This window comes from Mastigoproctus giganteus, chromosome 2 (genome assembly GCF_048544385.1).
Source record: "Mastigoproctus giganteus isolate SK-2022 chromosome 2, ASM4854438v1, whole genome shotgun sequence".
Taxonomy (NCBI): Eukaryota; Metazoa; Arthropoda; class Arachnida; order Uropygi; family Thelyphonidae; genus Mastigoproctus; species Mastigoproctus giganteus.
Window position 1 is genome coordinate 45440449 of NC_143576.1, and position 24587 is coordinate 45465035.

Consider the following 24587-nt stretch of genomic DNA (forward strand, 5'->3'; position numbering starts at 1 on the left):
TTAGGTAGTTTCAAGCGAGCAGGTAGTTTTAAAGCGAGTGCACAGTTATAGTATGAGTAGACCGTATTAGAGTGAGTTGATCGGGGAGATTTTGGTACAAAACAAAGAAATCAGATGTGGAGACCATTGAGGAAAGTTGCCTGAAGATCAAGGAGCTGGAGAATGGAAAAGTTATTGTAAGTACTGTATAGTATTATTATTCCTAGTCAAGAATATAGTCCTGGAAAAAGGAGAAAGGCATTCTGTAATCCTAACTGTGATTCATTTGATTAACCTAGGAAGTGGAAGGATAAACAAATTGGATGTTTTTAAAGGAACTGTATACAAATCAGCTTAGCAATGAGATGTAGTAAGGACTTGTTGTAACTGTCCATCCCAGTGGAGGTCGCCTGTATTAAAAATTTAGTGAACAATTTGTATGTACATAAGTCAGTTTCCTAGAATTAAACATGTTGCAATTTTCATGTGTTTTGTCAGTTGTCTCACTTATTTCTAGCTAACCCAAAATCCCTGGATTTGTATATGCAGTCAGAGGCCCAAGGGTAACATACAGTTACTGAAATAATAAATTAACAGTAGGTGGTAAAAAAATATATAGAAATTAATTTAAACAATTATATATATATATATATATATATATATATATATATATAGTACACAGAGTAAAAGTGTACGCCTACAATATAGAACCCACTCCCCTTTGGAGAAAGGTGCTGCTTCTCAATTATGCAGTTAAAATAAATAGCCTTCCATCTCATTCTATTTGGTCGCACCTCTATGATCCTCAAAGGGTAAACCATTTTAAAAATAAACCTCATGAAAACAAACCTACAGGAATCCATCTACAAGGACTAATTCAGCAGAGGAATATGGATTTGATAATTCTCCTCGAGACAGAGAAATTGTACAACCTCTAAGATAAGTGTGCATACCTTCATGTGATGACTACTTCTGACGTTGGGAGGAAACACTTCGTGAACATTCAAACTTTCAGAAACTATATGCAGCCCACCCCTTGGCAAATGCACTAACTCTGCAAATTTATTCTGACTTCTCCAAAAGTGACACTGCTGTGGTCCTGTCAACACGTGTGGTCTCTGTCTCAGTACCACAGGAATGCAGTGTTTTCACTGCAGAACTCTATGACATTAAGATGGGTTTGAGCTTTCTTGCTAATGATTTTACTCTGAAGACTATAATATACACAGCCTCTTTAAGTGCAGTGACAGTCCGTCATGGCAATTATCGCTTTCCACATCCATTTATAAATAAAATTAGAACTCAAATATTGGAACTTCATAACAATAGGCAGACTATCACTTTTTGTTGGACCCCGGGGAATACTGGAATACCAGGAATATGGACGTGCAGATAAAGCAGCAAGAAATCTCACTGACAACGACCATATCCAGACCATATGGGTTTTTACACTGTCCTTACACAATATCCAGATCATATTCAGCCTCCTTACTCCTTCCATTGGCGAATATGCAATGAAAAATGGAGAGAAATTTGGCATAACCAGTTAAATACCCCAGGGGCTCACATCTGGTGAGTATGGGCTTGACTCACCTGAGCTGGATATCATCATTCTTCTCTTTCTTGGTGATAGTAATAGTATAGTAATAGTAATACTATACTATTACTATCACCAAGAAAGAGAAGAATGATGTTCTCTCTCTCTCTTAGGGTAAATCGGGAATTTTTTTTTTTTTTTTATTGGCTGGTGCAGCATAAGTCTTAGGCTTCCTTGCACCATGTAGCTAATAATAATAATAATAATAATAATAATAATAAGTTACGAAATATAAAACAGAATCCACAGCTATGGAAATCTAGCGGGTATGACCAATATGTGCTTGACAGAGCACATATTGGTCATACCCACCTTATTCATGTCTATTTATTGCAAGGAAATATTCCCCCACTATGCTTGCACTGTGATTCACCACTAAATGTAAAACATATTCTTATAGAGTGCACTCATTATCAGTCTGCTAGATCCACATCATTCGTATCGTCTCTAAATTAAACGAGTTTCTTCAACTTAGATCTATTACAGGGCAGAACTCCAGTTTATCTGAGTTTTTACACTGTCTAAAACAGATTAACATATATATGCTCTTATACACTCTTTTTATTAATTGGTACAGTCTCTCCCTACAGGGACAGGCTTATTTTGGTCATAGTAGCCCTTGCGCCAAAAAAAAAAAAAAAAAAAAAACACAACAACAACAACAACAACATGCTCATATTCAGAAAAATATGACATATTTTGAAGATTTCATCATATGTGTATGTAATTTTCAGCTTTTTAGCAGCTCCCCTTGAACGTTATTCCATGAGTCAGTGTACTCGGGACTGGTTGCCTCTGTCTTTAAATAAATTGAAGAAAGAACTAGAAAACTCCTCGAGGCAGTGGATAGGTGAAATGGGAAGGTTTTTTTTTTTTTTTTTTGCCGCTTTCGTATAAGCTTGCATAACTTGCCAGTGCAAATTACTGTAAAATGTCTGCTTCGGCCCTTTTATAAGATATATAAAGCTGGAGTTATGTGCTAAATGTATGGTAGCGCTAAGTGTGGTCATATACATTGCGATTAATCTTCGAAGAAACGAAATGAGAATGATTTTACACACCCTGGACACAGAGTGTGTAAAATCACGTGGTGTGGCATGGCTCTGCCGGGAGAGACAGCTGTGTCTGTTAGTATGGTAAGTTATGATTATGCGATTTATTTGCAGTTTCTCTCTTCTTTTTTAAGAAATAAAAAATAACCAAAAAAAAAAAAAAAAAAAACGTACACACACATAAACTTTTTACAATTACAACAATTATTGCGGGGTAACATTTTTCGTAGTCTTTATTCTGGTCGCTGTTTGCCCAGAAATCTTGATGAATTTCACTTATAGGTAACAGGTAGAAATAACGAAAATGTATTGGAGAACATAAAAATGTCGTGCGGCTTCTTTTGGGAAGTGGGTGCACAGTCATGCTTCTCCTCCCTCTCTCGTCATTTTGAATAAAGTAACGGATATGAATAAAAAATTCTTCATTTTGGAGAATTTATAATTTGCAATCACCTCTGGCTTAAAATCCCTCCACCCCATTCTGGTAACTTCATCTGTCACCCCTATCATTTTCCCAATTCTCTTTGACTTAATTTCTTTGAATGTTCACTGTCTCCTATCTGACTTTCTAACAGTGAGGTAACTTTAATTGGTCATGTGATGTTCGAACTCCAGCTAGCTTCAGTTTTCTTGTTACATAGTACTGGCTGTTTGAGACTTCTCCAATTACCCCCAACCTTACACACACGTTCATTTATCTAACAGGATACTAGTCATTCTTAACCACATATCCTACACTCATAGTTCCTCATCAAGAATCCTATAAGTTCACACTACAACTTCGTAATGGTCTCTTCTGCTACGGGGTCTCTTTCTTGCATTCTCAGCCTCATATATTTAGCATTACAAGAATGCAAAATGGGATGATCTGTATGACTTCTGTTCCTATTTTCTTTGGTTGATTTACAGTTTTAAATCTGTTCCCAATATTCTTGTACGGTGAAGTCTTTTATTTCCATTCCACCTTAAAATCTCATCCTTATTTAAATAATTTTTTTCCAAAAAATGTGCTAAGTCTGTTCAACAAAAGAATGCAGTATATCACAACTTTTTCTGTCTAACCTAATGCTCACAGCAACTGTGAAACAATTGTTAAGCAATTCAAATTTGATTTTGAACAAACTAAGAGAGGAAAACTTGCTTCTTGTCTGAATGGTAGTCAAGCATTCGAGCTTTTTGCAACAGGTATTGGCTGCAAATTCTGATCATCTATATTCTTACCATAGTTACAACCTGATGGTTCTATTGCAACCTAAAGGTTGAGCTGCCATAGTAACATCCTATTTTTTTTCCTTCCTGCTCTTGTATAAATGATTTGGCAAACATGTAATATATATATATATATTTATATATTTTTATTTATATGTATTTATATATATATATATTATATATATTTGGTGTTTGCTAAATATATATATATATATATATATATATATATATAGTCAAGAATAATGATATAGAGAAGCTATATGATATGGGAGGAAAATTAAGTTTAAAATTAGATAAGTCTGAATTACAATAACATTACTTATGGATCACGGACACTGCTATAGCAAAAAATACCCTACAGCCATAATGTGTACATGTATATATAAAATATTGTAGGTAGAACATGTTAACTAGCTTTATGTAAAAATTAAAACTGATGAATATACGGTATACCCTGGGAGCAATATATGTTGTGAAATAAAGGGGTGTGAAATGAACAGGAAAATAAAACGATCATTTTATTTTCCTGTTCATTTCACAACATATTTATTTCACTTTTCCCTTATTTTATTTCACATTAATTCCCTTTATTTCACAACATATATTGCTCCCAGGGTATACCGTATATTCATCAGTTTTAATTTTTACATAAAGCTAGTTAACATGTTCTACCTACAATATTTTATATATATATATATATATAGAAAAAAGATTATTTTCAGTGTTATTGGGTAGGGGTGCTGACCTGTCAATTGTAATTACCATGGAAAAATTTGAGAATGCCAGCAAGGTAAAAGCTGATAACCTGAAATTAAATTACATGCTATGGTGAAGTGTTACTTATTCAAGGTAGTGCAATATCATAGTAACTCATTGTGAAGGTATCCACAATATGAGATATACTTAATGACGCCAATTTTTAACCCCAAGTTATCACATCTGGTGAGTATGGGCTTGGCACCATATTATCACATCTGGTGAGTATGGGTCTTGTTATCACATCTGGTGAGTATGGGTCCTGAGCTGGATATCATCATTCTTCTCTTTCTTGATGATTCTCTTCTACTTCTGACTCTTGTTCTCTCTCTCTCTCAGGGTAAATCAGATTTTTTTTTTTTTTTTTTTTTTTGTGGTGCAGCATAAGCCTCTGTCTTCCTTGCAACATATGGCTAATGATGATAATAATAACTATTTAAGTAGTTGGGTATGTACCGAAATGATGCAATTGCACTAACATTTACATTAGATTAACACTTACATAACCTGAGGCTTTAGCCCTAAACTATGTTGTAATTAAATTAGATTAACATAAAAATAAAAGTGATAATAACGGTGGTACCTAAATTACTGAGTCCTAGGGCTTTAACTACTTCTTCATGGGGTTGGCAGCAAAAACTGTAGGAACCACTGCAATAAGAAGGGTCTCTGTTTCTATTATGATGTATATGGGCAAAATGTATACATCATAGCTGACCCGACAGAGACCAAAAGGAAGGAATAAAAATCAAACCTAAATAAATATATAAGTGTAAAATAGAGTTAAAAAGATAAAATAGCATTAGTATCAGTAGAGGCATACAGTGGAAGAAAGAAAGCTTATGCAACATCAGCCAAAATAAAAAAAAAAAAACGTCCCATTTCACCCCTCCATTCATTCAAATGCCTCTCCAGCTCAGCCTTAAATTTATTTAAGCTATCAATGTCCACAACAAAAGGTGGAAGACTGTTCTACCAATGAACAATGCGCTGGCTAGAGGCAAATTTCTGCACATCTATTCTACAACTGTCTTTCCTCAAAGTGAATCTATGCCCCCCTCAGGTCCTTTATCTGAGCAAGAGGAAGAATCCCATCACCATTCAACTTGCTCAACTCATTCAAGGCTCTATACACTTCAATCAGATCACCTCACAGCTGCCTACTCTCCAGGTGCTGCAATTTGCAGAATTTAAGCCTTTCTTGGTAAGAGCACCCCATTGTTCCCCTCACCATTCTTGTTGCCCTTCTTTGTACTTGTTCTAGCAACTCTACATCCTTCCTAAAATGAGGCCTTCAGATCCGTCCACAGTACTCTAGGTGTGGCCTGACCATTGCCTTGTACAATGTTGATATTGGTGACATGTTGGAACTAATGAGGTTAACAGTAAAAGATCTGAAGATTTACTCAACAGGTACAAGCCAACTTTGAAAAAAACATAGCGAGTTAGGGTTGAATGTGGAAATTACTGCAATTCTGCCCAGACAAGATAGGAGGAAGTATATGATGAGAGCCTTGTCGATCAATTTGGCCCTTGAGAGATTGTGCAAGGCTGAAGGGGTAGAATTTTTTTCAGCCTGGTCTGTGTTTGTTGGCAGGAGAGACTGCTTCTACAGGAATGAGGTACACTTAAATAGAAAGGGTGCAAGAATATTCGCTGATGCTATTGAGGCAGTGTTAAGTGGGTCGGAAAACTGCAAGCTTGGGTGGAAACACAGACTAAAAGGTTAACAGTGGCTGCAGGCAGAGGCAAAAGTGATTCTTGCACTTCATTCTATTAGAATGAGCAGCAGCATGGAAAGCAAGGCAGTGGGGATTTCCAAGACTGTTGGGATTCATAGTGGAACAAATAAGTACAACGGCTGTGTTAGAGAAACTAAGAGTAGAGAGGTGCATGTATACTTGCATGTACACCAATGCTAGGAGTATAGTTAATAAATTTAATGAGCTTGAAGTGCTAGTCAAGACATCAAAGGGAAATATTGTTGGGATATCAGAGATGTGGTGTCACACAGATATAAGCATTGCAGAATTGGAATTTGGGGAGTAGAATGTGTACAGAAAGGATAGACAGGAAAGAAGGAAGGAGGGATTATGCTGTTAGTTAAGAAACACATAAGATCAAAGGAAGTGCATCCATTGATGGTGGTGGACAATGCAATGTTCAGTCTGTTGGTGTGACATAAGCACTGTGAAAGGAAAAATGAGGGTTGGTGTGTGTTATAAGCCTGATGAAACTGATGAGTATAATGAGCAATTGTGCAGAGAAGTAGTGGGCCAGTAAATTAGAATGTTTTACAATGAGGGATTTTAACTTTCCTGATATGGACTGGAACTTGGGAGTTGGTCACTTGCACACCAGCAAGGCTTTTTTGAATTTATTGGATGACTGTTTTCTAAAGCAGCATGTTTGAGAGGCAACCAGAGTGAGTAATACTTGTGATCTGATTATCAGCAGTGATTATTCATGCATTAAGAATTTGCAGATAAAGGAACCACTGGGTGGCAGTGATCACAAGGCTAAAGGAAGGGCTTTTTCTTTTGTAAAGGTGACTGCAGTGGTCTAAGACAGTTTTTATATTCTGTACTGTGGGATCAACTGATAATGTTACCAAATTTGAATTCTAAATGCCTTCAGGGACTGAATCTTGGAAGCTACTAGGCTTTTCATTCTATCTAAGAAATACTGTTCAAGGTTCAGGCCTAAATGGATGTGAGATGAATTAATGAGGCTTTTGGCAGAGAAGAAAAATGTATGGGATGCATATAAATTAACAGGTGACACATAAGCCTATGGCAGATATAAGCTTGTCTGTAATCAAATCACAATGGAGGTTAGGAAGGCAAAGGCAAATTACGAGAAAACTTTGGCAAAGATGCAAAGAAAAACAGAAAAACTGATATGTTGAGGTTTTCTTATGTAAACTCTAGAAGGAAGGAGATGAAGCAGATTGGTCCACTTCATATGAGTGTTTCAACTGTTGATGATCCTGCTTAGGTAGATAACAAACTAAATGAATATTTTGCATCTACATTCACACATGAGGAGTTATTAAGGGAGGGGAATGCCAGAGGTGTATTAAACTCTGGCAGTAAGCTAGATAATCTTGTAATAACTGAGAGTAAAGTGGAGGAGAAATTGTTGAAGATAAACATAAGAAAGGCACCTGGGGTGGATGGAATCTATCCAGTTATATTAAAGGAGGCAGCAAAGGAAGTAACCAAACCCTTAGCCATAATTATGACAGCTTCCTTGGACTCAGGGGAGGTATGCATGGAATGGAAATATTCAAATGTGACCACAATCCACAAAGCCGGATCAAAGGGAGACAGGTAATTACAGACCTGTTAGTTTAACTTCTGTTCCAAAGAAATTAATGGAGGCACTGGTCAAAGAAGCATTGCAGAATATCTAGACGAGACTTGATTTATAGTTCGGACACATCATGGGTTTGTTAAGGGGAAGTCTTGTCTGGCCAATTTGATTGGATACTATGATGTAGTCACAAAGGGACCAGATGCAAAGAATAATATCATATATTATTCTTTGGATATTAGAAAGGCTTTTGATACTGTTGCACATGGAAGACTGCTGCACAAATTGAAGCAGTGTGGCATTGGAGGCAAATTGCTGCTATTGATTAAGGGATGGTTGAGTGGGAGAAGACAGAGTGGTAATCAATGGACACTGCTCTTCGTGGACTAATGTTATTAGTGGTGTCCTTGAGGGTTCAGTGTTCGGTCCATTGTTGTTTTCTGTATTCATTAATGATATTGATGATGGTATATCATGCTTAATGTCCAAGTTTGCAGACTATGCAAAGGTTGTTAATGACACTAATGACAGTATGCTGCTGCAACAGGATCTAGAAAAGTTGAGTAGATGGGCTAAGAGGTGGCAACTGAACTTTATCATTGACAAATGTAAAGTACTACATATGGGAAGCAGTAAACCCAGAGTAACGTATTAACTGTGTGGTACTACACTGACAGAGGTAGAGAGTGAAAAGGACTTGCGGTTATTTTGTATGGCAGATATGAAGTTTTCTGAGTAGTGCAGACAGTCTGCAAGAGTAGCTCATGGTGTCTTGTTAATGATATTATTATTATTAGGCATATGGTGCAAGGAAGCCTGAGGTTTATGCTGCACCAGCCAAAAAAAAATTCTGTTACCCTGACAGAGAGATAGATAGATAGATAGATAGATAGATAGATAGATAGATAGATAGAAGGAAATCACCAAGAAAGAGAAGAATGACGATATCCAGCTCAGGACCCTGGGTGCCAAGCCCATACTCACCAGATGTTTTTTCTAGCAGGAATTTTTCTAGCAGGGATAAGGAAGTGCAATAAGGATAAAGAAGTGACCATAAGGCAATGGTCAGGCCACACCTTGTATACTGTATACAGGTCTGGAGGCCTCATTTTAAGAAGGATGTAGAGCTGTTGGAATGAGTACAGAGAAGGGGCAACAAGATTAGTGAATGTAACAAAGGGTTGCCCTTACGAAGAAAGGCCTAAGGTTTGCAAATTACTGTGTCCTGAGACTAGTTACTTGTGAGGTTATCTGATTGAGGTGTATAAAGCCTTGAATGGTTTGAGCATGCTCAATGCTGATGGGATTCTTCCTCTTGCTCAAAATAATCGCCTGAGAGGCCATAAATTCAAATTGAGGAAACACAGTTGTAGGATAGATGTGCGAAAGTTTGCCTTTAGCCAGCGGGTGGTTAATTGCTGGAACAAACTTCCATCTGTTGTTGTAGAAGTTGATAGCTTAAACAGATTCAAGACGGAACTAGACAAAAATTTGGAGTGGGTGGATGAGTGAAATGAAAAGAGGGCGTGTTTTTTTTTTTTTTTTTGGCTGATGCTATATAAGCTTGCTTTCTTGCATCATGTGCCCTTTCTAATGCTAATATTATTCTATTTGCAAAAAGATGGATGTAAGAGCGTAATTGAATAGTGTGAGTGTGAATCTGATAGTTTCTGAATACAAGTGTTTTCTGTGTGGATGTTTAATGAAGCTGGCATGCGAGGACTGATGAGTTGAGGTTTTTTTTTATGTTTGTTTTCAAGTTGTTTCTTGACGATTTGATGTGTTTTGCAATAATTGTATGAGTTGCTAGTATCATACAGATTCTTTTTATATTAGCAGAGTGTGGGGGCAGCAGCCCCCAGAACAAGAAAAAGAAAGAAAGAAGAGAAGCATTTCTGTTGATGTGCATAGTAATTCTCATTGTTAATCCACATGAAATTGTCTAGTACAGTATAGATCATAAATTTTTGTCAGCCGTTTAAAAAATACTGTTTTCCTGTTTCTTTTTCTTCATTTCAACTTTGACATATTGTGATAGCTCATGACATCCCCCAGTAATATGGTTTGGCTCTTAATTCGTGCTTAGTAGCACGAATTAAGAGCCAAAGCATGTTAACCTAACGAATTAAGAGGTTAACGAGTAAAACCAAACTAATTTCCTCAATTGCCTGAAGACGAGAGGTGTGAACAATGCATTCCCAGTTAAGTCTCACATAATCTATGATTTTCGTTCGTTATATGGAAATTTTTTTCGTTCTAAGGAAACTATTTTAAATTTAATTACCAAGAGGATTTCAAAAAATATCATCAAATAGAAAATTTTGCTGTAAAGAAGTTCATTAAACAGAGAAGTTCATTTTGGGGTCCTCCTGAACTGCTGCCCATAAGCAATGCCTACCTCACTTACCCACTTGCGGCTGCCCTGCTTATATAGCATCAGCCAAAAAATAAAAAAACCTTCTCATTTCACTCATCCACTCGTTTCAAATGTTTGTCTAGTTCTGCCTTGAATCTATTTAAGCTATCGACTACTACAACGATGGATGGAAGTTTGTTCCAGCAATCAACCACCTTTTTTTTAGCAATAAATAGACTCTTACACCAACCATGAAAATATAAGTATTTTACTGTAACTAAAATATTTACAATTAAAATAATATAAATATATACAAAAACTGCTATTATATTAAATTAAATTATGTACATTGTAAAAAACATTAAAACTATGATGAAATCCTTGTGATAAAGTACACTAAAATAAACCGGATTAAAAACGATAAAAATCTGGAGCTTTCGGAAGCATCGGCTTCCTTCCTCAGCAGTAACAAATCTTCCTGCAGCATGTCCTTATATAACAGGCTCACGATACTTATACACGTGGTTCAGTCGATGCATGGTCTGAACTGGAAGCGGAAACAGCTCGGGAACGTGTCAAGCAAAACCGTTCATCCGTACTTAGGATGATAGTTTCAAACAGAGGATGCATACGCATACCTCTGTCCCTATTCATAATATTGTGGTCGGATGAACAGACTCATAGGCTCTCGAGCCATTTACGGTTCCAGAACCCATGCACTCGATCCACAATAACCGCATCCTCTGGGGAGATTTGATGCTGCTTCTCCCAAAAATGTTCGGCCACAGCAGACTTATTGTAATTAGCGGTTTTTATAGCATTTGCATGTTCCCCCAGACGATCTTTGAGCCGTCGTTTTAGAGTCACCCATATAACATTCCCCAAAATCCGGGCATTTTATCCTGTATACTACTCCACTACTCTGGTCCTTTGCTATTGGGTCTTTTACCTGAGACAACACTGTGCAACCTCCGCCCGGGAAGCTGCACACAGCGTGTTTTATAACCCCGCAAAACTCTAGCAAGATGCTCAGTAAGGCCCGGACAGTAAGGAATGTATGTGGTAGCCACAGGAACAAATGGTTCCTGACGGTTGGATTCTATTCCTCTACTAAATCTGCTTGTGATCCTCTGGGGGTATCCGCATTTTCTAAGGTCTGCTGTGATTCGTCTAATTTCACATTCTTTGTCCTCAGAGGTAATGCAGTGTGACCCTGCTCTATCTAGTAGAGCCTTCACTACACTATTCTTATGCTGCCCAGCTTGTGCTGAACTATAATGGGTGTACTGGCCTCTGCACATGGGTTTTTTAAACACTGAAGTTTTAAGCCTAGGGCCTATCCTAGAGACCAGTACATCCAAGAATGGAAGGGTACCTCCTGTCTCCACCTCTGAGGTAAATTGTATAAATTGGGAGAAGCTATTATGCCAATGGAGTGCATCATCCTCTCTCCCCTTCTGGACCATGGTGAAGGTATCATCAACATACCTTTTCCATTTATTTATGGGAAACTGACATCCACTAAAAACCCTATCCTCTAACTCCTCCATGGCCAAATTGGCTACGATGGCACTAATGGGAGATTCCATGGCTGTACCGTGAACCTGTTTATACATAACACCTTGGTGTACCAATTTAATGTACTTAATTTAATATAATAGCAGTTTTTGTAAATATTTATTTTATTTGTAAATATTTTAGTTACAGTAAAATACTTATATTTTCATGGTTGGTGTATTAGCATTAGCATTAGTAGAGGCATTTGATGCAAGAAAGCAAGCTTATGCAGCATCAGCCAAAAAAAAAAAGTAACATAAATAAATAAAAATAACCACTTCCACTTCACCCCTCTGTTCGTTCGAAATACCTGTCCAGCTGAGCCTTAAACTTATTTAGGCTATCAACTTCCACGACAAGGGATGGAAGTCTGTTCCACCTACCAACCACCCGCTGGCTAAAGGCAAATTTCCGCACATCTATCCTACATCTGTCTTTCCTCAATTTGAATTTATGCCCTCTCAGGAGATTATTCTGAGCAAGAGGAAGAATCCCATCAGCATTGGGCATGCTCAAACCATTCAAGGCTTTGTACACCTCTATCAGATCACCTCGCTGGTGCCTAGTTTCCAGACACTGTAATTTGCAAAACTTAAGCCTTTCTTCGTAAGAGCACCCCTTTGTTCCATTCACTAATCTTGTTGCCCTTCTCTGTACTCGTTCCAGCAGCTCTACATCCTTCTTGAAATGAGGCCTCCAGGCCTGTATACAGTACTCTAGGTGTAGCCTGACCATTGCCTTATACAAGGGAATAATCACCTCCTTATCCCTGCTAGAAAAATTCCTATATATCATTGACAATACACCAAGAGCTACTCTTGCAGCCTGTCTGCACTGCTCAGAGAACTTCATATCTGCCTGCACAACCACCCCCAGGTCCCTTTCATTCTCTACCACTGTCAGTGTAGTACCACAGAGTTGATACGTTGCTCTGGGGTTGCTGTTTCCCATATGTAGTACTTTACATTTGTCAATGTTAAACTTCATTTGCCACCTCGAAGCCCATCTGCTCAACCTTTCCAAATCCTGTTGCAGCAGCATAGTGTCAGTAGTGTCCTTGACAACCCTGCCAACCTTCGTATCGTCTGCAAACTTGGACATTAAGCCTGATATACCATCATCAATATCATTTATAAATACAGAAAACAAAGGACCCAATACTGAACCCTGAGGGACTCCACTAATAACATTAGTCCACGATGAGCAGTGTCCATTGATTACCACTCTGTCTTCTCCCCCTCAACCACCCCTTTATCCCTAGCAGCAATTTGCCTCCAATGCCACACTGCTCCAATTTGTGCAGCAATCTTCCATGTGCAACAGTATCAAAAGCCTTTCTAAGATCCAAGTATATTATATCAAAGTTATTCCCTGCATCCAGTTCTTTTGTGACTGCATCATAGTATCCAATCAAATTGGTCAGGCAAGACTTACCCTTAACAAAACCATGCTGTGTCCTAGCTATAACTGAAGTCTTGTCTAGATGATCCTGCAGTGCTTCTTTAACCAGTGCCTCCATTAATTTTCCAGGAACAGAAGTTAAACTCACAGGTCTATAATTACTTGTGTCAGCCTTTGATCCCCCTTTGTGAATTGGGGTCACATTTGCATATCTCCAGTCCATGGGTACCTCCCCTGAGTCCAAGGAAGCTCTCATAATTATGGCTAAGGGTTTGCTTACTTCCTTTGCTGCCTCCTTTAATATAACTGGATAGATCCCATCCACCCCAGGTGCCTTTCTTGTGTTTATCTTCAACAATTTCTCCTCCACTTTGCTCTCAGTTATTACAAGATTCTCTAGCTTACTGCTAGAGTTGAATACACCTCTGGCATTCCCCTCGCTGAATAACTCCTCATGTGTGAATGTTGATGCAAAATATTCATTTAGTTTGTTAGCTACCTGAGCAGGGTCATCAACAGTTGACCCATCGATCTCAAGTGGACTAATCTGATTCATCCCCTTCCTTCTAGAGTTTACATAAGTAAAGAACTCTTTGCTGTTTTTCTTCTCATCCCTTGCCAAGGATCTCTCGTAATCTGCCTTCGCCTGCCTAACCTCCTTTGTAACTTGGTTACAGATCAACTTGTATCTATCATAGGCGTCTGTCTCACGTGTTAATTTGTATGTATCCCATGCATTTTTCTTTTCTGCCATATGCCTCATCAGTTCATCTGACATCCATTTAGGCCAAAACCTTGAACAGTATTTCTTAGTTGGTATGTAAAGCCTAGTAGCTTCCAAGATAAGTTCTTTGAATGCTTCCCATTTTGAATTTGCTGTTGGCAATATCATCAGTTGATCCCACTGTATAGAATTTAAATACTGTCCCAGTCCATTGTAGTCGCCTTTACGAAAGCAATACCCCTTCCCTTTACCCCTAATGGTAGTTACCTCTTTGAGTAACTCCCACTTCAGCACACTGTGGTCACTGCCACCAAGTGGTTCATTTATCTGCAGATTCTTAATGCATGAAGAATCACTACTGATAATCAAATCAAGAGTATTACTCCCTCTAGTTGCCTCCCGAACATGCTGATGTAGAAAACAATCATCCAATAAATCCACAAAAGCGTTGCTACTGTGTGAGTGACCAGCCCCCAAATTCCAGTCAATATCTGGGAAATTAAAATCCCCCATTATAAGACTCTGATTTACTGCCCCACTCTATTTCTCCGAACAGTTTCTTATTATACTCATCAGAGTCATTAGGCCTATAGCACACTCCTACTCTCAATTTTGATCTCCCAATGCTTATGTCACACCAAACTGACTCGACACTGCACTGTCCAGCGATTTCGACTGGCTTCACTTCCTTGGATTTTATGTGTTTTTTAACTAATAGCATAACCCCTCCTCCCTTCCTATCGTGTCTATCCTTTCTGTAGACATTGTACTCCCCAAATTCCAGTTCTGCATTCCTTATATCTGTGTGACACCACGTCTCTGAAATCCCCACAATATCTGCCTTTGATGTTTTGAGCAATACCTCAAATTCATCAAATTTATTTACTAAACTCCTAGCATTGGTGTACACACAAGTATACATGCACCTGTTCTTTTTCTTAGCTACCCTAACACAACCCATGTGTTTACTTGTACCCCAATGATTCCCAGCAGTCTCTGAAATATCCTGCATCTTATTTTCCAGGCTGCGGCTCATTCCAATAGAAGCAGTGCAAGAATCACTTTCACCTCTGCCAGTGGCTACTGTTAATCTATTAGTCCTTGTATCCCCCCAATCTAGCAGTTTTCCGACCCACCTAACACTGCCTCGATAGCATCAGCAAACATTCTTGCACCCTTTCTATTTAAGTGTATCCTATCCCTGTAGAAGCAGTCTCTCCTGTTAACAAGTACAGACCAGGCTGAAAAAAATTCTACCCCTTGAGCCCTGCACAATCTTTCCAGGGCCGAATTGATTGACAGGGCTCTCATCATATACTCCCTCCTATCGTGTCTGGGCTGAATTGCAGACACTTTCAATTTCAACCCTAATTCACGGCTTTTTTTCATCAGGGACCTGTACTTGTCAAGTAATTCCGCTGGTCTCCTACTCCTAATATCATTGGTGCCAACGTGTACAACTATATCACCTTTTGTGCCATTAAAAGATGATATCCGCTCTACAACGTCATCAACTTTTGCCCCTGGCAGACATACCCTGGTCCTGTTCCACCTATCCTTTTTACAAAGCATGTTTCTCGTTTCCCTGACAATAGTCACCAACAACTACTAGTTCCTTTGGGACCAGCGCATTCTGCCTTGGGGGTTGCCGCTGTGTTGCGCGATGACCAAGTGCAAGCTCTGGCATTGGTGTGGGCAGCAGAGAGCTTGATGGGCCCCTCACTTGTAATCCTTCGAGGGCATCCACCCTGTCCTTCAAGCTCTCATATAGGCCCATAACAACGCTGAGTTGTCGCCTTATCTCCTTACACTCCTTGCATCGCACACATACAAAGACATCCCCCATGGCAGTATCATGTCCTATACTTGACTGCTCCGCAAACATCAAGCAAATAGTGCATCTTAAAAGGCTGTGATTCAGAGGACAACTGCCCCCCTCAGTTCTCCCCTGGGCCACAGCATTCCCATTAGCTTGAGCCCTTTGCTTTGCTGCTCTGGTTTGAGTCATGATTTAGATTTACTTTCAATAAAATTTCAATTTCTGTACAAAATTAAATCCTAAACTTGTATCCAAGCACAGTTATAACGCTATATTTATGTTTCAGTAACGAGTATTATCTACGAAATATTTATGTTTCAGTAACGAATGTTATCTACGAAATAGTTACGTTTCAGTAATGAGTGTTATCTACGAAATATTTACGTTTCAGTAACGAGTGTTATCTACGAAATCCCTTTATATAACTTTCGTATCAAGTTATGTATTAATTATTTGTTTTTACTAATTATTTATGTTACGTAACCTAAATGGTTATATGTATAGTTAAAAGTACAATTTAATTGCCAATGAAGTTCGACAAGATTAATAGATTTTACTGATTAATTTTCCCGTAACAATGGCGGATATTTATGAGTCTATTTATTGTTAAAGTATGAGTGTATTTATTGTTAAAAAATAGGCGTATGAGTATTTATTGTTAAAATATGAATTTGCCCAACCTCAGAGGCCTTTTTCAGGAAATCAACCACCTGCTGGCTTAGGACAAACTTCTGCACCTCTATCCTACAACTGTCCTTCCTCTATTCAAATTAATGCCCTCTCAGGTGATTATTCTGAGCAAGAGAAAGAATTCCATCAGTATTGAGCATGCTCAAACCGTTCAAATCTTTATACCCCTCGCTGTAATTTGCAAAACTTAAGCCTTTCTTTCTAAGAGCAACCCTTTGTTCCATTCACTAATCTTGTGCTCTACATCCTTCTTAAAATGAGGCCTCCGGACCTGTATACAGGACTGAATGGGTGGCCTGGCCATTGCCTTATACAAGGGGATAATCGCTTCCTTATCCCTGCTAGAAAAATTCCTGTATATCGTTGACAAGACACTATGAACTACTCTTGCAGACCGTCTGCACTTCTCAGAAAACTTCATATCTGCCTGCACCTGTATTTCTTAGTTGATATGAAAAGCCTAGTAACTTCCAAGATTAATTCCTTGAAGGCTTTAGAATTCACTGTCTTTAACATCATCAGTTGATCCCACTGTATAGAATTTAAAAACTGCCTGAGACCACTGTAGTCACCTTTACGAAAACAAAAACCCTTCCCTTTACCCTTGATTGTAGTTGCATCTTTCAGTAAATCCCACATCAGTGACTGTGATCACTGTCACCTAGTAGTTCCTTTATCTGCAAATTCCTAATGCATGAGTCATCACTGCTGATAATCAGATCATGAGTATTACACCATCTGGTTGCCCCTTGAACATGTTGCTGTAGAAAAAAATCCTTCAATAAATCCAAAAAAGTCTTGCTAGCAGGCAAGTGACCAACCCACAAGTTCCAGTCTATATCTGGAATGGTAAAATCCTCCATTACAAGACATTCTGATTTACTGGCCCATTCTATTTTTCTGCACTGCTGCTGTTTGTTGTACTCATCAGAGTCATTAGACTTATAACACACTCCTACTCTTATTTTCCCTTTCCCAGTATTTATGTCACACCAAACAGACTCAACATTGCACTGTCCACCCATGTCAACCTGATCCACTTCCTTAGATTTTGTATTTCTAAACTAACTAACTAACTAACTAATAAACCCCTGGCACCACCATGCCGTGACGGGACTAATTGTGTGTCTATCATTGCTGCAATTAAAGATTCTATTCTATATCCCCCTCCTCCCTTCCTATCCTGTCTATCTTTTCTGTACACATTGTATTCCCCTAATTCCAATTCTACCCTTTTTATATATGTGTGTCACCATCTCTCTGATATCCAAACAATATCTACCTTTGATGTCTTGATCAGCACTTCACATTTATTTACTGTATTTCTAGCATTGGTGTACATGTAAGTATACATACACCTGTTCTTACTCTTAGTTACTCTAACACAGCCCATGTGTTTACTTATTCCATGATGACTCCCAGCAGCTCCTGAAATTCCCAGCAACTTGCTCTCTAAGCTGCTGCTGATTACAATAGAAGTGCAAGAATCACTTTCGCCTCTGTCTGCAGCTACTGTTAATCTTTTTTTCTGTGAATACCCCCCCCCCCCCCAAGCTAGCAGTTTTCTGACTCACCTAACACTGCATCCATAGCATCAGCAAATATTCTTGCATTCTATTTAAGTGTATCCCATCCCTGTAGAAGCAGTCGTTCCTGTTAGCATGCACAAAAAATTCTACCCCACGAGCCCTGCAGATTGGTGGCTAGTGTAATGTTTAATCAGTTTGGTGTGATGTAAGTAGTGGAAAAGAAAAAGTGAGTAATAGGCCTAACTATTGTGATGACTATAACAAATAACTAGATAGGGAATAGATTAAGCCAGAAAATCAGTTTGTCTTATAAAAAGCAGGATTTTAACTTTCCAGATATTTACTGGAACTTCTAGATTGGTCTGTAACAAACTAGCTAGACTTTTGTGGATTTAGTGGATGTTGTTTCCTACAACATGTCAGGGAAAATACTAGAGAAAAGAATATCCTAGACCTCATCATCACACATGAATCAGATGACATAACAGGGCTGACAGTAGAGGAACCAGTAGCAGGAAGTGATCACGGAGTTCTATGGTGGATAATGATGAGAGAGGTAGCAGAAGTAAAAGGCAAAGGAATGGGTTTTAATTTCAGAAAAGGAAACTACGATGCCTTAAGGTACTACATGGCCTCTATTAACTGGGTAGATATCGTGCAGAAAATGAATACATTTGAACTGTGGTACGCTTTTAAAACATTAATCACAGATGCCTTGAATGCGTATATACCATTAAAAAAATACTCCACGAGGAGGGTTCCAAGTTGGATGAATAGTGAAATTGCCACATTACTTGAGCAGAAAAGGGTGGCATGGAAAGGTTACAGAGCAATAAAAAGTACTGAAGCCTATAACAGCTACAAGGTGATGTGTAATATAGAGCCACAGAAAAGGTTCGACAGGCAAAGGCAGTTTATGAGAAATCACTAGCAAACAGAGCAAAGAGGAGGGATAAAGAATTCTTCACATATATAAATGCCAAGAAGAGCAGGACAAACCAGATCGGACCTTTACGTAAGGGAAAGGGGATAGTATTAAATACACCAGCTGCCATTGCAGATGAACTCAACAGTTATTTTGCATTGATATTTACAAATGAAAAACCTTTTGTGGCAATGGGAAATTGTGGGAGCGAAGTTAAAAAATATGTAATTAATGATATTGAAATTTCGCAAGATTATTTAATGAAAAAACTTTCGAGCCTACAGGCCAGTAAGGCTCCTGGAGTTGATGGAATATACCCTATATAATCTTAAGGGAAGCGGCAAGCGAGTGCATTGAACCATTGAGGCTAATTACGCGAGCATCACTAGACTCCGGGGAGATTCCTTTGGATTGGAAAAGTGCAAATGTATCTTCCATACATAAGGGTGGCTCTAAAAGTGAAGTTGGAAATTATCGACCTGTCAGTCTGACTTCAGTAGTAGGGAAAATCATGGAGGCAATGATCAAGGGTGGAATTCAGGATCATTTGGATCGAATTGAAATTCTCAAGGATACTCAGCATGGTTTTGTAAAGGGAAAATCATGTTTAACAAATCTGGTTCGCTATTTCGAAAGGGTCACTCACAAGCTAGATTTAGGGAATAATTTTGACATTGTTTATTTAGATTTCAGCAAAGCTTTTGACTCAGTCCCACATGAGCGATTGCTTTATAAGCTGGAACAGGTTGGAATCACTGGGAAAATCCTTAGATGGATAGAAGGATGGCTTCAGGGCAGGAGGCAGAGGGTTGTGATAAATGGCTATTCCTCAGATTGGGTTGATGTAGGAAGTGGGGTTCCCCAAGGATCAGTATTAGGACCACTGTTGTTTTTAATTTTCATAAACAACATTGATGAAGGGATAGAGGGCGTGATGTCTAAATTTGCAGATGATGTTAAAATTGGTAGAGTAGTTAATGATCACTGTCAAGCTGAGCTTCTTCAGAGAGACCTAGATAGACTTCAGGAATGGTCAGAAAAATGGCAGCTATGCTTTAATCCAACAAAGTGTAAGGTATTACACCTGGGAAATAGTAATCCCAAAATAACTTATTCACTTGGTGGAGTTCAACTAAACCCAGTACTAGAGGAAAGGGACTTGGGTGTTACGATACGGTCAGACATGAAATTCTCTGAGCATTGTAAACAGGTTGCAAGGAAGGCCCATGGTGTCCTATCGATGATCTATCGAACTTTTGCAAGTAGAGATAGGGACGTGATAATCCCATTATATAAGGCTTATGTTAGACCACACTTGGAATACTGTGTTCAAGTATGGAGACCACACCTAAAGAAAGACATCGAGCTTCTTGAAAGGGTGCAAAGACGGGTAACTTGCCTGGTGAGATCGGCAAAAGGGTGTCCTTATGAAGAAAGACTTCGAATATGTGAGTTGCAGAGTTTGGAAACTAGACACCTTAGAGGAGATTTGATTGAGGTGTTTAAATCTCTGAGAGGCATCAGTAAAATGAATGAGGATGAAATTTTCAAGATTATAAGTGATGCTAGAACTAGGGAACATAAATTCAAGTTATGGGGGAAAATGTTTAGATTGGACTGCAGGAAGTTTTATTTTAGCCAGCGAGTTATAAATTACTGGAATAAGTTGCCTTCATGGGTTGTAGAGGCCGACAGTTTGGGGAAATTCAAAGGTCATCTGGATAGTACTTGCGTGTAAGGGAAGCGCATAGGATGATAGGTTTAATTTCCTTTTTTTTTTTTATTAATCATTATTATTTATTTATTTTTTTTATTTTTTTGTTTTTATCATTGTTTTGTTTGGAATTTTTTTTTTTTTTTTTGGCTGGTGCAGCATAAGCCATAGGCTTTCTTGCACCATGCGGCCATTACTAATACTACTACATCAGCATGTTATAGATGCAAAAAGAGAAAGCAGTATTCTTGATTTGACTATCAACAGTGATTCTTCAAGCATTAAGGATCTGTACATAAAAGAAACACTGAATGGCAGTGATCACAATGTATTAATGTGGAAATTACTTAATGATGTAAATACCAAGGGTAATTGGAAGGTGTTTTGCTTTTCTAAAGATGACTATATTTGTCTTGGACAGCTTTTAAATTCTAGTCAGTGGAACCAACTGATAATGTTACCAATAGGAAATTCTAAACAGGAAGCATAGAGTGAAGTACAGTAAGCCCCCCCCCCATATCCGCAGGGGATACATACCAAGAACTACCGTGGATGGCTGAAACTGCAGATATAAGTGAACACCTGCTGACCCCATATATAACGTGATTTTCTTGTACATACATATGTATAATAAAGTTTAATTGATAAATGAAACACACAGTAAAACGTTACCAACATTAAATACGGTAATAATAAAGTACAGCAGACTCTTGATTTACCGGGATTGGATTTTTAGAAAACAGGCCTCGTGCGTCGGGTTGCATTATATAATCAAAGTTTCTTGCGACGACCGACTAACTGGTTAAAATAAATTTATTAAAATAAAAATATAATATATACATAAGATAAAACAGAAATAAAATAAAAGTTTAAATTAAAATAAGATAAAAGAGTTAAAATATATATAATAAAAGCGTTAAAATATATAGTAACTTTCGAAGCAAAGTGCCTCTTCATCAGCTAGTCTGTGACTGTGTACTTCAGTATATATATATTAACGGTTACAATAGCACAAGTCAGTTGGGCTTGATCATGTATCACAAGTCTGGTGTCTGTCGGTAAAGCAGAATTACGTACATGTGATGATTGCCAGTGCTAATTGCACTGCAATACAGTACATTCTATAATAGGGTGTAAATGTACTGCCCCCGTCCAATTCATAGTACTATTATTGGTGGCTATGTGTAGTGCTTCAAGCCATGAGCGCTGGCGGTAATCACGTTAATAGTCGACGATTTCCATATCCCACTGGGGATCAAGATTGTGCTGTTCAACCCAATAATGTTCGGTGACTGCATAGCGTTCAAAATTAGCGGTTCGCAGAGCCACCTCATGTTCAGAAACCCGATCTTTCAATCTTCTACCAGACTCTCCTACATTACATCCCCCACAATCCGGACACGTAATACAGTATACGGAACCACTCCGTAGGAAAAGAGGAACAGGTGTTTTCACCTTAGAAATAATGGATTGTAATTTCCTCCCTGGAAGTTGCACGCATCGTATATGATGGAGATGCAAAATCCTAACAAGACGTTCCGATACACCCAGATAATAGGGGATGTAGGCGGTAGAGATAAATTGATTGGTACGAGGCGGGTTAGATTTCGTAACAAATTCGGGAGCCTGAAGCTCACATCTATCTAGAACATGAGGTGGATAGCCGCAATTTGAAATCTCCGCCCTAATTTTTGAAATCTCCAATTGCCTGTCGCCAGTCAAATTAGAGTGCGTCCAAGCGCGGGAGAATAATGTACGCACAGTGCTACGTAAATGACCAGGGGCGTGCGCAGAGCCATAATTGGTAAATTGGCCTGTGCACATTGGCTTCCTAAAAACGGAAGTTACTAAACGCGAATCCAAGTTACTAAATGCGGAATCCATGGGACCATATAGACAGGAATGCTGTTATACTGCAGTCACAGTATGGGTTTCATTGGATACTATGATGTAGTAACAAAGAATTGGGATGGAAAAAATTAATTTGATATCATGTACTTAGATTTGAGGAAAGCTTTTGATACTGATGCACATAAAAGACAGCTGTACAAATTGGACATTTCACTTAAGTGTAACATTAAGGGCAAGTTACTGCTATGGATAAAGGGATGGGTGAATGAGGGAAGTAAAGAGTGGTTATCAATGGGCAGTGCTCTTTGTGGGCTAATGTTATTAGTGGAGTCTCTTAGGGTTCAGGTGTTCCCATTGTTCTTTTCTGTATTGTATTAATGATGTGGAAGGTTTATAAGGGGTAATGTCTAATTTTTTGGATGATACAAAAGGTTGCCAGGGTGGTTAATGATAGTAATCCATGTATGGTACTGCAACAACAAAAGCTAGAAAAATTAAGCAGATGGGCTGAGGATTACTAATTGAAGTTTGGCATTGACAAATGCAAGCTACTTCATATGGGTAGCTGTAATCCCAGATTAATGTACCAACTGTGCCAGTACCACACTTGAGAATACTGGAGAATGAAAACAAATTGGGGTAATTGTGCAGTCAGATACAAAGTTGTCTAAGCAGTGCAGACAGGCTGCCATTACAGTTCATGTTCTATGGGGTTTTGTTAATGATATACAGGAATTTTGCTAGTAGAGATAAGGAGATGATTATCCCATTATATAAAGCACAGGGAGCAGCAGTGTGTGCTCATATCACTAGTGCTGTGGGACAGTTCTATGTTATCTCACTTTATTCCAGACCTGGTGAAGATATAAATCCTACAATAAAATATTTACAAGCAGTCACAGACCTGCTGCCTACAGCAAATATCATAGTGTGTGCTGATGTCAACTGCCAGTCAGCCTTATGGCATAGCTGTACAGAAGACAGAGCAGGCACATATAATGGCCAGATATTATCAGATTTTATAGCCACCTCACCCTTTCAAGTGATAAATCAACCTAATAACTTACCAACTTTTAGCAATACCATGTGGGAGAGTGACATTGATGTCACTCTAGCCACCAATTCAATAGCCTGTAAAATTACAGACTGGTGTGTCCAGCCAGCCTGAACCTCATCAGATTATAGAGCCATCACCTTCAAACTAAACAGGCAATTACAAATAACCCAACACTCCTTGTTGGATACCAAAAAATTTAACCTCAAAAAGGCAAACTGGCAGATTTTCACAGAACATACAGCAGCTGAGCTGCAAAAACAGGAAAATGAGTGGTCTAGATCAGACAACTGTAGCCTGGACGAGCACTGACTATGACAAACATTTTAACAAAAACAGCAAACCTGTTTATCCCACGGAAAAAGCTGAGGAAGCAGGCAGTCCCCTGGTGGTGCCCCGAACTGACTATACTCAGGAGAAGGGTGCACCAGGCTAGGAGAAATTTTCAAAGAGCCAGAACATCTTCGCCACAAAACGAGGTGGATGTACTGAGAGATTCTTAGAGAACTCTCAGGAATCAGTATACAGCCCTCATAAGAGACAAGAAAAAAGGAATGCTGGAGGCACTTGGTGGAAACAATCCTTGGGGAGTTGTTTACAGAATAGTGGAGTTTACAGAACAGCTGCCAAGAGGAGATGCCTTGAAACTACTGTCAAACCTGATGGATCCCCAACCCTGTGTTGGGCAGATTCAGTAAATAACATCCTAGACAGTATTATTCAGAATGAAACTTGGGATTATTCCCCCACCCAGCTAGACATTATAAAAGAAAACACTGACTATGACAATGCCAATATTGAATCTCTGTTTACTATGCAAGACTTAGAAATAGCACTATCTAAAACCAAAAACAATAAATGCCCAGGTTTTGACCTCTTACAGGTTGAGATTATCAAAAAATTAGTGGAAATAGCACCAGAAAAATTAATCGCACTATATAATAACTGTATGACAGAAGGTATACAGTTATTATATAGTGCGCTACAGTTGCTGGCTGGAGCTCTCCCACTTTACCTGGAAGTAGCCAAAAGAGGCTTATATTACAGATTTAAAAAGGG

At 38.6% G+C, this 24587-nt stretch overlaps 1 protein-coding gene across 4 annotated transcripts in view; it reads left to right on the forward strand.

Moving 5' to 3' along the window:
- The first annotated feature begins 2537 nt into the window (after positions 1-2537).
- The window catches only part of FAM21 (Family with sequence similarity 21), a 1354861-nt gene continuing 1332811 nt past the window's right edge, over positions 2538-24587 (forward strand). For all 4 annotated transcript variants that reach the window (XM_090388854.1, XM_090388862.1, XM_090388870.1 and 1 more), the window contains exon 1: positions 2538-2712. In XM_090388854.1, the coding sequence (XP_090244980.1) occupies positions 2674-2712 (39 nt within the window). In that variant the 5' untranslated portion in view covers positions 2538-2673. The remainder of the gene's footprint in view (positions 2713-24587) is intronic.